Below are 13,894 nucleotides of genomic sequence, written 5' to 3' on the forward strand. Positions count from 1 at the left end.
CCACATGTACTCACCATCAAATTGGTATTAACTGATCAACACATAAGTGTACATATAAGAATAACATTTATTGGATGTCGGGCAGGGGGGAGGGGGAGGGGGGAGAGGACGAGTATATGCATACACAACGACTGCGATGCGCACCATCTGGGGGATGGACAAGCTTGAAGCTCGGACTTGGCGGGGGGCAAGGGCAACATACGTAACCTAAACATCTGTACCCCCATAATATGCTGAAATAAAAAAAAAATAGAAAAATTAGCTGGGAATGGTGGTGCGTGTCTGTAGTCCCAGCTACTTGGGAGGCTGAGGTAGGAGGATCACTCAGGCCCAGGAGTGTGAGGTTGTAGTGAGCTATAATGGCACCACTGTACTCTATCCTGAGCAACAGAGCGAGACTCTGTCTCAAAAAAAAAAAAAAAAAAAAAGAGTGGAAATAATAGAAACAGAAAGTTAGTGCAATATTCCAGGGAAAGATAATGATGGCACAGGCAAAGAAATAGCACGTAGATGGATAAAAATCAATAGATTTAAGATGTATTTTGAAGTTCATAGATACTCAATAAATATTTACTAAAATGAGCTGTATTATTTTAGGAAAGAGCATTGTTTAAAAGTTATGATTACATTAGAACAATTAATATTCCTGAAGGCCATAGAGATAGTCCCCTAATTGTAAATGTTATTTATTATTTTCTAGGTTGGCAAAGTATGCTACATAATTAATTCACTTTATATTTCCACCTATGAAGGGAATATTGCTTGGAATTTTCTATAAAATTTCTAATATTTACCCTTGGCTATGAAAAAAATTTTTACTATTTCTTTGTAAGTAATTGCAATTAGCTTAAAATTATTCCTACACATAGAAATTTCCATATTGACTTATTCACATGCTCAACATGACTCACTTTGTCAGCAGAAAACCAGTATATAGAATAAATACCATACTCCAAAGAGAGATGTTGTTGAACACTTCTACTCTTAGAGTAGAACTGAGTTATTTAAGCAAATTAATCCTATGCTAAAAATCTTGAATGACATTTACATATTACTTAGGTGGACATCCTATCATTTGCCAAAAATATATTTTATTTTGTTTGGTTTTCCTTTTTTGAACAAAGTTATTTCTCCAAATAGCATAATCAGGTTTTGTTTGTTTGTTTCCACATTTTGAAAACCTAATGCTTGTTTCAGATTTTTTTATCTAACTGGTAGAATAAAGTGATAAAAAGTGGTAAGGTTACTGTATTAGTTTTCTAGGGCTATTGTAACAAAGTACCACAAACAAAGTAATTTAAAACAACAGAAATATATTATCTCATGGGATGTTCTAAAACTCAGAAATTTATTTTCTCACAGTTCTGGAGGTCAGAAGTTCAAAATCAAGGCAGGGCCACAATACCTCTGAGAGAAGAATCCTGTCTTGTCTCTTCCTAGATTCCTGTGATTTACTGACAATCTTGGGTGTGCCTTGGTTTGTAGATGCATCACTCAGATCCTCTGTCTTCATGTGGTGTCCTCCTTGTGCCCCTATTTCTTTTATAAGGACACCAGTCATATTGGATTAGGGCCCAACCCTACTCCATCTTAACTAATTGAATCTGCTACAACCTTATTTCCAAAGAAAGTCTTGAGGTACTGGGTGGGAGTTAGGACTTCAGCATATGTTTTCAGAGGGTAGAAAGAGACCCAATTCAATCCAGTAACAGTTACCAAAACTGATAAAAGTAAAATCTTCTGCCACTTTGAAATTACCTAACAGCCATCTCTCCATTTCCTGCATACATTTTCTTCACCACATGTAGAAAAATAACTAAATAGAGATATGGAAAGCTTTGTGTCCGCATATGCACGTGTGCGTGCGTGATGACTTCTACATACATAGAAAGGATCCCATCACTGATGATTCATGGAGTCATGGAGAACTATGCAAATTGTATTTACAGTACATTTCCATGCCTAGTTCATTCCTTTTACGGAGGCATGCATAGTCATTGGCAAAATTTTCTTAGAGTAAGCTATAAATTTTTGTTCATAATATCAGCACACTATTTTTCATTCCCTTTCTCTCTAGTGTGATTTAATTTAGGCAAAATAAAATGGAATTCTGACGGATGGCTTTTGTTTATACATCCTGGATAAGATGGGTTATCAAACACCAAAGTGCTTAACAATTTGGTTTAAGGGTGGATTCTAACTGCTTCTTCCTTCCACTTGGGAAAATGCATCATTTGCAGTGAGTGTCACTGCTCTACACAGCTGATCTGAATAATTCAGTCACTCTAGTTCTGAATTTCCTCAGTAACCTGATTATTTTCCACTTAATTCCTTGGTCATTCAACAATAGTCGGCTAACATTTAATGCACATCCAGGGAACACCAGGCACAAGGAAACAGAGATGAACTATAATCTCTACACTCAAAGATTTCTCCCTAAATAACTAAAGACTTTTTTCCCTGGTATATTTCTTAATGACTTGCATATTGGATTATGGTGTATTCAAACATAAAAATGGGTTAGACAAAGGAGATGAATAAATGTATCAGGGAGATGTTAAGTTATTCATGTAGGAGTATTTTCTACTTTGCTTTTGTGACTTAACATTTCTTTTTATATATTTTTATTTCAGCTGAAAGAGATATCAATGTCTACTGTGGGGTACAGACCATTACAATGAAGATTAATTTTTGCACGGTTCTTTTCTCCGGTTATTCGGAAACAGATCTGGCACTCAATGGAAGGCATGGGGACTCCCACTGCAGGGGGTTCATCAATAACAACACCTTCCCAGCGGTGGTCATTTTCATCATCAATCTCAGCACCTTGGAGGGTTGCGGAAACACCTTGGTGGTAAGATTAGTGTGAAATTGTGTGCTGGTCTGGGGTCGTCAAGAAAAAATCCCACCATTCCATGAAATAATCAGAAGCCCAATCTATCTCTCAAGAAAATTTCAATAAAACTGAACACTTCCCTCTGACTCTTTGAGACTTGCACTCCCAAATATACAATTTTGTCCTCCAATAATGGTTCTGTTTATAGTAGCTGAGCAGTCAAGTGGTCTGAGGTCAGCTGTGCTTTTCTAAGCAACATTCTTTTGTGTGAATGATGTAGATGGATATGTCTCTACAGGTTATCATTAGCCATATTTCTCATGACTTTTATGGAAGTGTCTGATCATTCAATGTTTGTTACGGTGAGTCTGTCAGTGAACTGCTTGGCCTGTTGCCTTAGCGATCACATTCATAAAGAAAGATGGGGAACTTGGAATCTTCTTTCATGTTTACCATTGAGTGATCAACACCAATACCTTGTAAAAGAGGACTATTGGTATTCTGGTATAAAATTCTTCATTGTATGGGATTGCCCTTTGCATTTCAAATGTTTATCATACTCTATCATACCTAAGAAATCCCAATAGCAATATTCTTTTGTCATTGTGAAAATTAAAACACCACTTCAAGCATTTCCTCCTGAATGAGAACTACTAGTCTATACCATTCATTTATTTATTAACGTATTGTATGCAAAAAATAGAATTGAATAAAGAACTGACTTTCCAGTGAATTAAAATTAATTGAAGTGACTATATTGTGATTTGGGGGAGGTATTAGTTACACTGAAATTCACTTAGTACTATTTTTTATTTTGCTTGTTTAAATGTAATCTTATTGGTAAATCTGAGTTAAGATTAAAAAGGAGATACGATTAGCACGACCACTTAGCCCAGTGAAGGAGAAATTGGATTTTACTCTTCACCAGTTCTTGTTTCATATTATGAAGGAAAGTTTGATATTCTGAGGCCAGGGTTTCTAAGACTTGGTAGGGGATGGAAGACAGAGAAAAGAGATTTCTTTGAATCTCTATCTTTACCTTTTCCCAGGGGGTGGTTGGAATATTGCACCCATGTGACCATTTCTAAGCCTGTAGCTTGGGTATTGTTGACTCTTTTTTTAAAAACTGTTCATTCAACTCTTGAGTTGTGTGCAGAGAGGTTATGAAGGGGGCCTCAGGGAGAGTGACACGGGTTGACTATTACACGCCCTGCCCTGATTCCTTGTGGAGGGAGGAGCCTGTGTGGAGATCAGCAGCGTTTCCCCACCCCCACCATGCCCTGGAGCCTTTCCTTCACTTTCCTGTCTGGATTTAAGGCACTTTGCCTAGCTGCCTAGGAAACCGTTCAGGAGAAAGTCCAGGAAAAATGTCTCTGTGTGTGTGCTTGCTTCTTGCTTTTTTTTTTTTTTTAAGAGCTGAATAATTCTGGTATAGAAATTGTTATTTGATTCTGTGTTTTTTTTTTTCATAGAGAGAATTGATATGCTTAGCTATTGTGTCAGGCAAGCTGTAGGAAGAGGAGAAGATTTGCTTATTTCATTTTTTCCCTAGATGCCACCAGCTTTGGCATCTGCTCCAAAAGCATTCTTACATGGGAAAAATTAAGTAGATTACTAAATCACTATATTAGAATCAAAATGTTTTCGTTCATAAAGATTCTTGCTCCATTCATCAATTAGCTGGATAATTGCCTCAGCTTTGCCCACGTGCTATTAGGTTCATGCATAAACTTCATTCTATTGTTGAAAATTATTACAGGTCTTAGAAATGTCTGCTAAAATATTTATCGAGTGCTATATTATATTTTCCATGGTAGGAGAAGCTATGTCTCTCTCTGGTCTTATGAAGGCCAAGAGCATTATTGATTATACCTGAAAGGGTGGTTCTTCAGTTTTAGTAGGGTTGGAGAATCCAGTGAAAACTAAGCAGACCTAAGAAAATACACACACGTCCAACATTTTCACATAACTTCTGGAAGTTCATGATCCCTCTAGAACCCATCTATAAACTATTGCCCTAGAAGTAGATGAGTATCTTTGTGAACCAGAGAGAAAGAACCTGAGAAGATCAATCTTTAGAAAATTTATGACCTTCTTTCATTTGTTCAAAAATTATTTCTGGGGCCCAAAATCCTGGTCACTGCGCTTTGCCGAGGATACAAAGGTGAACTAGATGGTCCCTGCCCACAAAGAGCTCCTAGGATGGCTGAGGAGACTGCCCAGGTGCTGGCTGCTCCTGCTGTGCCTACCACCGTGATGGAGACAGACACTGCATGTGGGGCTGGAGGGAGGGGAAGTTTCCCAGGGAAGATGAGATCCCAGGGAGGAGGAGACATCGTGGGGAAGTGGGGAGAGCAATGGCTTAAGGAGTATGCACAAAGGCCAGAGCAACAAGGGCTGTGGGGCAGCAGCATTACTGTGGAGAGAGGGAGCCTGGAGATATAAAGCTAACAGGGAAACAGAGTCAGATTACAGGGGTCTTTTCAGCCATACCAGAGAATTTGGACTATATCCATGAGTGTTTCCAAGTTATTTGTTGTAGCCCACTGAATCTATAATCTCTCTCCTTTCTTATTTATAAAGAGTAAAGTGTCTTTAGTAAACATGAAGTTTCATTTAGTCTAAGACACATATAGACATTTATAAATAACATTTTGGGCGTATGATTTCAAAATTGTCACATGGTACCATTGAACTAGACCCTAGAAATGATCTTGTCTCATGTTTTATTTGGCATATGAAGTGCCTAGATTCATATGTAGCCATTTAATCATTAAACTTGATCTATCACTCTAACAGGTATCCACAATTCCTGGAGTCAGTGCTTATGGAAATGCAACTTCAGTGCAAATAGGAAATATTTCAGGATATATTGACACTCCAGATCCACCAACAATCATCAGCTATCTACCTGGGCTTCTTTACAAATTTAGTTGTAGTTATCCATTGGAATACCTGGTTAACAATACCCAGCTTGCTTCGTAAGTTCCCATTTTATTCTTGCTTTCTCATATTGTCTTTATGTTTGAGTCATTTCATATCCTTGAGGGACTTAGAATGATAGCAGGATTTGTTGAGAATAGCCAAACTCAAACAATGTAATGAAAAGTATATTAAGTCTAATATTATATATTTCTATTTCTATCTATCTATCCATCCATCTTTATCTAGTTGTTATGACCAAAACAATTAGAACCATAAAATTCTTGTTTTCCAAATTAAAACTGGCTAAAACTGGTCAGGTGTCTGTCTTGGGTTCTCCTCACTCCCTTTGCCCGAGAACCCTGGGTGCTTAAGCAGTCCTGAAGGTCCTGTGGTGTTTCCAGTGTGTAGACATTTGGTAACTACATTGTTGAGTCCTGCCTGCTTCCCTCTCTGCTATTTTCTCTCACTGTTGGACTCTGCTGCCCCAATTCTAGGGTCTCCAGGCCTCTGCTGAGGTGTCACCTGCATGAGTGCTGATGATTGCCCAGGAATGGTGGCATGACCCATAGCCAAGGAGCTCCAAACATGGGCTGGGAGTATAGCCTTTCATTTACAGCCATGGATCTGTTCATTATCCCCAAAGCACATACTCCAAGAGAGGGCTATATCCATATTACAATATAATCACCTGGATTGGTCAAAAATATTCATAGCTGGTTTTAATAGCACAGTGATGATAAACACCTTGGTCAGGAGCAAGATTTCAATGTGGAAAATGAGAAAAGAAAAACCTTGAATCAAAAGAATATGGGTGCGGAAGGAAACTTCTCTTACTCCACGCCTCCAGGTCCACACTAAATACATTCCTGAGCTTCAACGCCCACGGAAGTTCATTCATTACTCAATGTATTACACACTCGCTATTTACCATGCAATGTTCTAGCAGTGAACAAAATAAGATAAATTCCCTGATCTCATATAGCTTCTATTCTAATGGAATTGATGAAAATATGTTTTCATCAGATTCATGTTTTTATGAAAGAAAATTTTTCTGCAAAAAACCTCATATATGTAATGCAAAATGAATAAAAGTGACTTTAAAAATAAAAAGATCATAAATAACAGTTTGTGTTTACTTGGTCCCTCTTGCTTTTTGATTATTTATCTATTTAGTGATTTAAACAGTATATCCACTCCAGACATAGTTAAAAGTATATCAGGCTTGCTCAAGAGTTTTAAAGCTTTAAATCTAACATTCAGATATCATTTTTAATTTAAAATCTCATCAATGCTCTCCTTTTTAAAAATCTGTTTTAGGTCCTCAGCTGCTATTTCTGTGAGAGAGAACAATGGCACATTTGTCAGCACTTTGAACCTGCTGTTGTATAACGTAAGTTGATGGGTAAAGGATATTATTTTCTCTTTCACTGTTGTGGGAAGTCATTTATGTGAGTGGCTTTTATATAAAAATTTGCTGAAAGACACATTAACCCTGTTATACTCTGTTAACATTTATCCATCATTACTACTATTTTCATATATCTCAGTGATAAAGGTATATTTGAAAACTCCATTAAATTTTCTACAAGTTGATAAATGATTTAAAGTTTATATCATAAATATGACTCTGTAATAGTTACTCCAAACATCTACCTACATTTATAGATATATATTTATTTATGTGCATGTATGCATACGTGTTTGCGTGTAGCCATATTCAGAGTTAAGATTTAGGAAATAATATTCTTTTGTGATAAAAAGATTTTTAGGAAGTCCAAATGATACTTCTTTTGGAGACATAGTTGGTGATGAATGTGTTAATATTTTCAATATGGATTTTGGCCGATGACAATTCTGTCACATCTGAAATAATTTGGATTGACTACATAACATTGTCTAAACTTTTGTCATGTAAATATCGATGGTGGCAGCAAAACGTGAAAAATACATGGATTTCTATTTATAACTGCAACATTAATCCCCCAAATGATATTTTCATGTTGATTAAAAATTTTTATTCATACATTTTAAATGCCTGATTTAAATATCAATTTTTCAATCTATCAACCAACATTTTTGTAAATTATGAATCTGATTTTTGCATTATTATTCATGTCATCATGGAACTGAGTTATAATTCATGCAACTGATTTAAAAGTCAGTGCTTTATACTTTGAATATAATGAGCTATAAATATTGTAGTAGGACATTTTCCAAAGGCATTTAAAAAAAATCATGTTTATAAGTTTGTAGTCTGACACCAGAGAGTTCTAAACAACAAATTAAAATGTGTTAGAATCAAGATTGCCTTTCTGTCATTTCTAAACTTTCTTCTGCAAAGAGAAACTGCCAAGTTACTTGGTTCTACAACACTCAGCAACTATGTGCCGATATTTGTTCCTGATATGGCCAGATATTTATTATTGTTATGAGCAATATTTATATAAAGAACTTTAAATTGGAAAGTTTCTACTTGTTGCTTTATATGTGCAAGCTCTCTGAAGTAGAATTGTGATGGCTGGTTTGGATTCAATGTTATTTGTTATAATTGTGTGAGACAAAGACGAGAATTCTTGATCTTGGAAAAGTGAAAAATATATATACATGTCATTTAATAATACCATTTTTTTGTGAAATTAAAACACTCTCTCACTGGAACAGCAGAAATCAAAATTTAGAAGTGTGGATTTCAGGATAGCTTTGTTATTAAGATCTTTTCTTTACCATTAGAGATGGTATTGTGATCCTGTTACTAACATGACATAATCCTTCAAAGAGTTTCTAGGATGTTAATGCCAAATAAAAGCTTATATTTTGATGATAACTGTAATATTTTAATTCTGTGGTAAAAAGGTAACCAATTTTTAGATATCAGATTACAAAAGAAATAGGTGGTACCAAAATACTTCTCATTTCTGATCAGCTTGCAATAAAAGTATTATTAGTGGTTGAATTAAAAAATAAACTGAATTTAAAAAGTTATTTACTAACTAGTTTTTAGTAAAATTCAACCATTTCCTTACAAACTAATTTTAAAATTAAAAAAAAAATAACAGACAATTTTTTAGAGCAGTTTTAGTTTTACAGAAAAAGTGATCAGAAAGAACAGAGAGTTCCCGTACACGCCCACTTGGCTGTACACATTTTTTTCTTTTATTTACATGTAATATAAGTGTGATACGTTTGTTGCAATTGATAAACCAATATTGGTACATTATTAACTAAAGTCCATAGTTTACATTTAGGTTACTCTTCCTGTTGTATATATGACAAATATGTAATGGCATGTGCCATCATTATTCTATCATAGGGAAAAGTTTCACTGTCTCAAACTAAAGGTTTTTTTTCTTAACATGGTGTCATCATAGTATTTTGACATGTTATAGGCCACTAAAAAAATTAGTAATTTACACTGGAAAAAAATTTGGTATACTTTTATTAGTTGATTCAAAATCATATTTATTTTTTGTTTAGAACATTAACATGTAGCTAGCCAAATGTTATTTTATTAGCATTTCAAATAAAATACCATTTTGTAATCTTTAGCAGCCTTGTCTTCCTATTTCACATGCAAAGTTTTTGCCTTCTAACCCTTAGCAATGATGAAAAGTTATACTATATACCTACCACTTTTAGTCTCTGGTTTCTTATTTGAAGAGGAAAAGTTGAACCCAATTTGATGTAGCGCAATTGTTTACTTTTATGAGTTCTGGGATTTAGTAAGTGTACTCAGGGAAAATTATATTTAGAAAACACAATGACTTTTATTGAGGATGTGATTTCCATGTATGTAGATTTCTAGTTAAACTGTGGCCTTAGTTTTGTGTGATATAAACATATCAGTTTTCTTCACTGTAGAAATGGAAAGGGAGGATGTCTTTGTATATTTGAATTGTACCTAAATGTTAGTGTTTTCTGAGTGGGTGAAAAAACAGCAAATCTGAAATAGGGCTATGATGATTATGAATATTTTTTAAAAGTTGGATAAAAACTAAAATAAATATGATTGATTTTAGGGGCAATATATTACTAACAAAAGTAAAGGCAACTACACAAAATAAAGTCAGAAAATTACCTGTTAGAAGCAATTTCAGGAGGAAAAAAACTGATGATTCATGATTAAACCACAGCTGGGTCTTATGTCATTTGAAATGACTCAGCAGTATAATGTTATAAAGAAAGTAAGCATTCTTCTGGACAGTATTGATGCAAACATAAGATGAAAGAGCTGTATAGTTAATGAAGTGTGGATTACTTGGAAAAGTTAGAAAAGGGAACCAGAAAGACAATTAAATAAAAATACTATCTATCAGACATGGTTAGAGGAGCTATTATCGTTCATCACAGAAATATAGATAGTAAAAGACTGAATAGTAACAGTTTTTAAGTATAACATATAATCCCTCATTTATCTGGCTTTATTTGAGAATAAAATGTTCCACATGAATAAATTTTTTTTAAAAAGTGAGGCATCTAAGCTATTATTATTTTAATTTATAAAATTCCAAATATGTCACTTTCTTTCCAGCCTTCTAAACAGAGTATGCTCCATATTTTGTCTTGCCTTGATGATTTTAAGATTTCATTATGAATATTAAAAACTTTTCTTTGCTGACAAACAGCAAAATCTTCAGAGTTACTAAAGTTGGGGAAACAATTGGCCTCTATGTTAAGTGATAGTACTGCTTATATTTTGAGTTATCTTTTTTTTTTGCATTTTGCAATATTTTCTGTTTTTCTTCATTATCAAATTACACCTACAACTTATTAATTTCTAATTTGCTGCTTTAATTTACTGTAGATTGGGGAGCAATATGAATAAGCTCTCTAGAATTGGTCTAAAATAAGGGTAAAAAGTAGAGATGAAGTCCTGAGACACCCTTCTGTAAGTAACCACCAAGGAATTTGGTGCAGGAACTTTATGACATACATTCTGGCAACTTAGAAAATGTGTTTGTCTCCTTTTTGGTTTTCAACTAAATTTTGGTAATTTCAAATTGCCAGATAAGTGACTTGGGATAAATTAAAGATTATCAAAGGTATAAGACCTACAACTCTAACAGTAAAGGGCTTACATTGAGTCAGATATAATTTAAATAAACTGAATATTAGCTGCTAATATAACTGGGATATAAATTTAAATAAACTGAACATTGATCATTGAATACTAAACAGACTCAGTATTAACCACTGACCATTGATATAATTTAGATATACTGAACATTAACCATCGTATATGGTAAACTATGAAAACAAAATGTAGTGTGTGCATGGAAATCATTTTGCTACACAGATACTATTTAAGAACAGTTCTGCCAAGAAACCAGAGGATTAAATAATTTCTTTTTGAAGTTTCTTCTATAGATATATGTTGATTTACTCTCTCTTGATTTCTATAACATTGCTTTAAGTGATAAATGTGTTGTTTTGGGGAAGGTAATGATAGATTAATTGTTTATTGTTTCACCATTAGGATTCAACCTACAATCAGCAGTTAATTATCCCCAGTATAGGATTACCTTTGAAAACCAAAGTATTTGCAGCTGTACAAGCCACTAATCTGGATGGCAGGTACTTTCAAACTCTTATCTTCTGTTGGTTAAAACACTTTGGCTGCCTAAAGCCTCATGAGTCATAATGTTAGCTCATTCATTTTTAAATTCAATTTGAAAAATATTGTCATTTCCACACCATTTTGGCATGCTAACAAAAAGAAACAACAAATTACAAAGTTAAGGGGTGACTCTCTGTCATTAATTGGAAAATAACAAGTCTTCCCATAAAGGGGGTGGTATTGCTTGGAAGAGGGCCTGGGGAAATTTTCTGGAATGCTGGAATGTTCTACTTCTTCATGTGAAAGGTGATGAAACAGAAGTAGTCATTTTGTGAACACTGTTGATTTGTGTACTTTTCTGTATGTATGCTACTATTCAATACAAATTTACTAAAATATGAAAGAACTCTTCCCATAAGGGTCTGGGCCAAAATGATATAAACAATCCCCAGAAACATCTCTGCAAAAAAAAAAAAAGCTTCATATGATACTTGGTAAATTCAGAATGATCAAAACTGAAAGGGAACTCAAAAGCTGAAGATCTAATCCTTCCCTACATAAAAAAATGTAATGTCTAATGTAATGGTTTATTTTGGGTTTCTCATGTATTATTATTTACATTTTGTATCCTGAAGAGATTAGTATACCCTATAAATTTTGTTCTTCTTTACTTTCTCCCTTTCCGCCTTCTCGATATATCTATTCTTGCATATACATGACTCCTTAAAATTGTCTTGCTAAATGCAGGATTCCCGCCCCCCATTTTATTGTCATTTACTTCCCATCGATTAGTATTTTTTATGACATCTGTAGTTGGAATGAAGTACTGTCTAGATCTGGACACAATCTGGCCTTGTGGAGGATGGCTGTGTATGTGCCTCATGGCTTTCTTCTCCTAACACAGTGTCTATTATGGACTTCTACTCCAGCCCACTGATTCTGATGTACCAAATCCACCAAACTCCTTTGATGTATTTGGTGTTATAATATCCTCTGTCTTCTGTCAGAGACACTAACTTCTAAAAATATCAGGCCATTGTTCAGAGTGAATATGTAAGCACCTATGTATTTATGTAGCTCACTTTGGAATTTTGTTTTCTAGACTGACCATTCAGTTGCTTCACGCACAATTTTATTTTTTGTGGCATTACCCTTAACTCTATTTGATGTGAAGATGACAATTTGGTGCATAATTTTAAACATTTTGAGTTTAGGAGAAAGTTTTAAGTAACAAGAAGTCTCTACAAATAACAAATAATAAAAAACTATATTCCATGGGATAAGAAGTTTGTCAATATTTACTTTCCTTGGATTAGTAACTAACACCCAAAAGGAGATTCTGACTCCAGATTATGTTTGTTTGCGTTCCTGCAGATGGAATGTTCTAATGGATTATTGCTACACAACCCCATCAGGGAACCCAAATGATGACATTCGATATGATCTCTTCCTTAGGTAGGTTTCTAAATCCTGTATTGATACCAAAGACCCAACTGTAGATAACTGAAATGGAAAATTTAAATCAAATAAAAAAATTATAGGGCACTGTTTTAATAGCTTTTGAATTTCAAGTTTTACATTTTGAACTTTTTAGTCCTTGTAAAGCTGAAAGTATGAAAGTTGAGAATAGTTTTCAACACAAAATGCTGATAAGGCTATTGTTGAAGAGAGTTGTAAGTTAGGTCCACCAAAGATGTTTTATTCATGTTTAGGAGATATGGGAATATTTCACTGTCCTAGGGAAAGCATGGTTAAGATATTATTCACAAAAAGAGAAAGGAAATGGGAGGTTACTATTTATCTGCAGCTAGACCATCTCCTTGTATGTCAAAAGGAGAGTAAAGTTAAAGTAATGGTCTGGATAATTTAGATCTCAAAATACTTTTGTTCATTTATCAGTATTTAATATGAAACTATAATATTGCCTACCACTCCTTTTTTATTAGAGCCAATAACTTCAACTTCATTTCCCAATAGACAGTGATAGAGTGAATGTAATCTACATTTGGGGAAAGGGGACATTGATCATAAAACCATTCAATCATCCCAGTTCCTTTTCAGCATTTTTATTTGACAGCAGAACAGAGTTGAGAGTCAAGCAATGTCTTCTTATCATGCTTATAAAATGCAGTTGGCTCAGATCACTGAAGCTTATTGACACATGATGGGAGCAATATAATGCGAAACCAAGAGAATATGCTTTATTGGCTAATCAAGGTTAAGATGATGTTCAGAGGGTATGGTCAAACTGACACTCCTGTTGCTGGAAGTATTAATTTGGGGAACGTTTTTGGGAAAAAATGTCAGTGTGTATCAAAAGCCTTAGAAGATTTCGTATTCTTTTATTAAAGTTTCACAAATTGGGAAGTATATTTTAAAATATTTATGATGTTCTAGTCTATCAGTGATATTTAAAATAGTAAAACATGGGAGCAAATGACATATTCAGCAATAAAGGAATGACTAGGTGAATTATGATGAACCAGTAAGTCGAGAGTTCACACAGGCTCTACGATTATATAAAGTTATTTATTAAATAGAAAAAAAATGGTTGGCTCCACTTTATCTCCTCCCTTTTG

At 34.3% G+C, this 13,894-nt stretch overlaps 1 protein-coding gene across 1 annotated transcript in view; it reads left to right on the top strand.

Annotated features, from left to right (window-relative positions):
• Positions 1–13,894, top strand: part of ZPLD1 (zona pellucida-like domain containing 1) — a 62,257-nt gene that overhangs the window by 37,032 nt on the left and 11,331 nt on the right. The window contains exons 3-7 of the mRNA XM_012652830.1: positions 2,634–2,854; positions 5,636–5,817; positions 7,079–7,151; positions 11,235–11,332; positions 12,690–12,770. Coding sequence (XP_012508284.1) covers positions 2,634–2,854; positions 5,636–5,817; positions 7,079–7,151; positions 11,235–11,332; positions 12,690–12,770 — 655 coding nt within the window. The remainder of the gene's footprint in view (positions 1–2,633; positions 2,855–5,635; positions 5,818–7,078; positions 7,152–11,234; positions 11,333–12,689; positions 12,771–13,894) is intronic.

The sequence above is a fragment of the Propithecus coquereli genome, unplaced genomic scaffold (assembly GCF_000956105.1).
Source record: "Propithecus coquereli isolate 6110/MARCELLA unplaced genomic scaffold, Pcoq_1.0 Scaffold40, whole genome shotgun sequence".
NCBI lineage: Eukaryota > Metazoa > Chordata > Mammalia > Primates > Indriidae > Propithecus > Propithecus coquereli.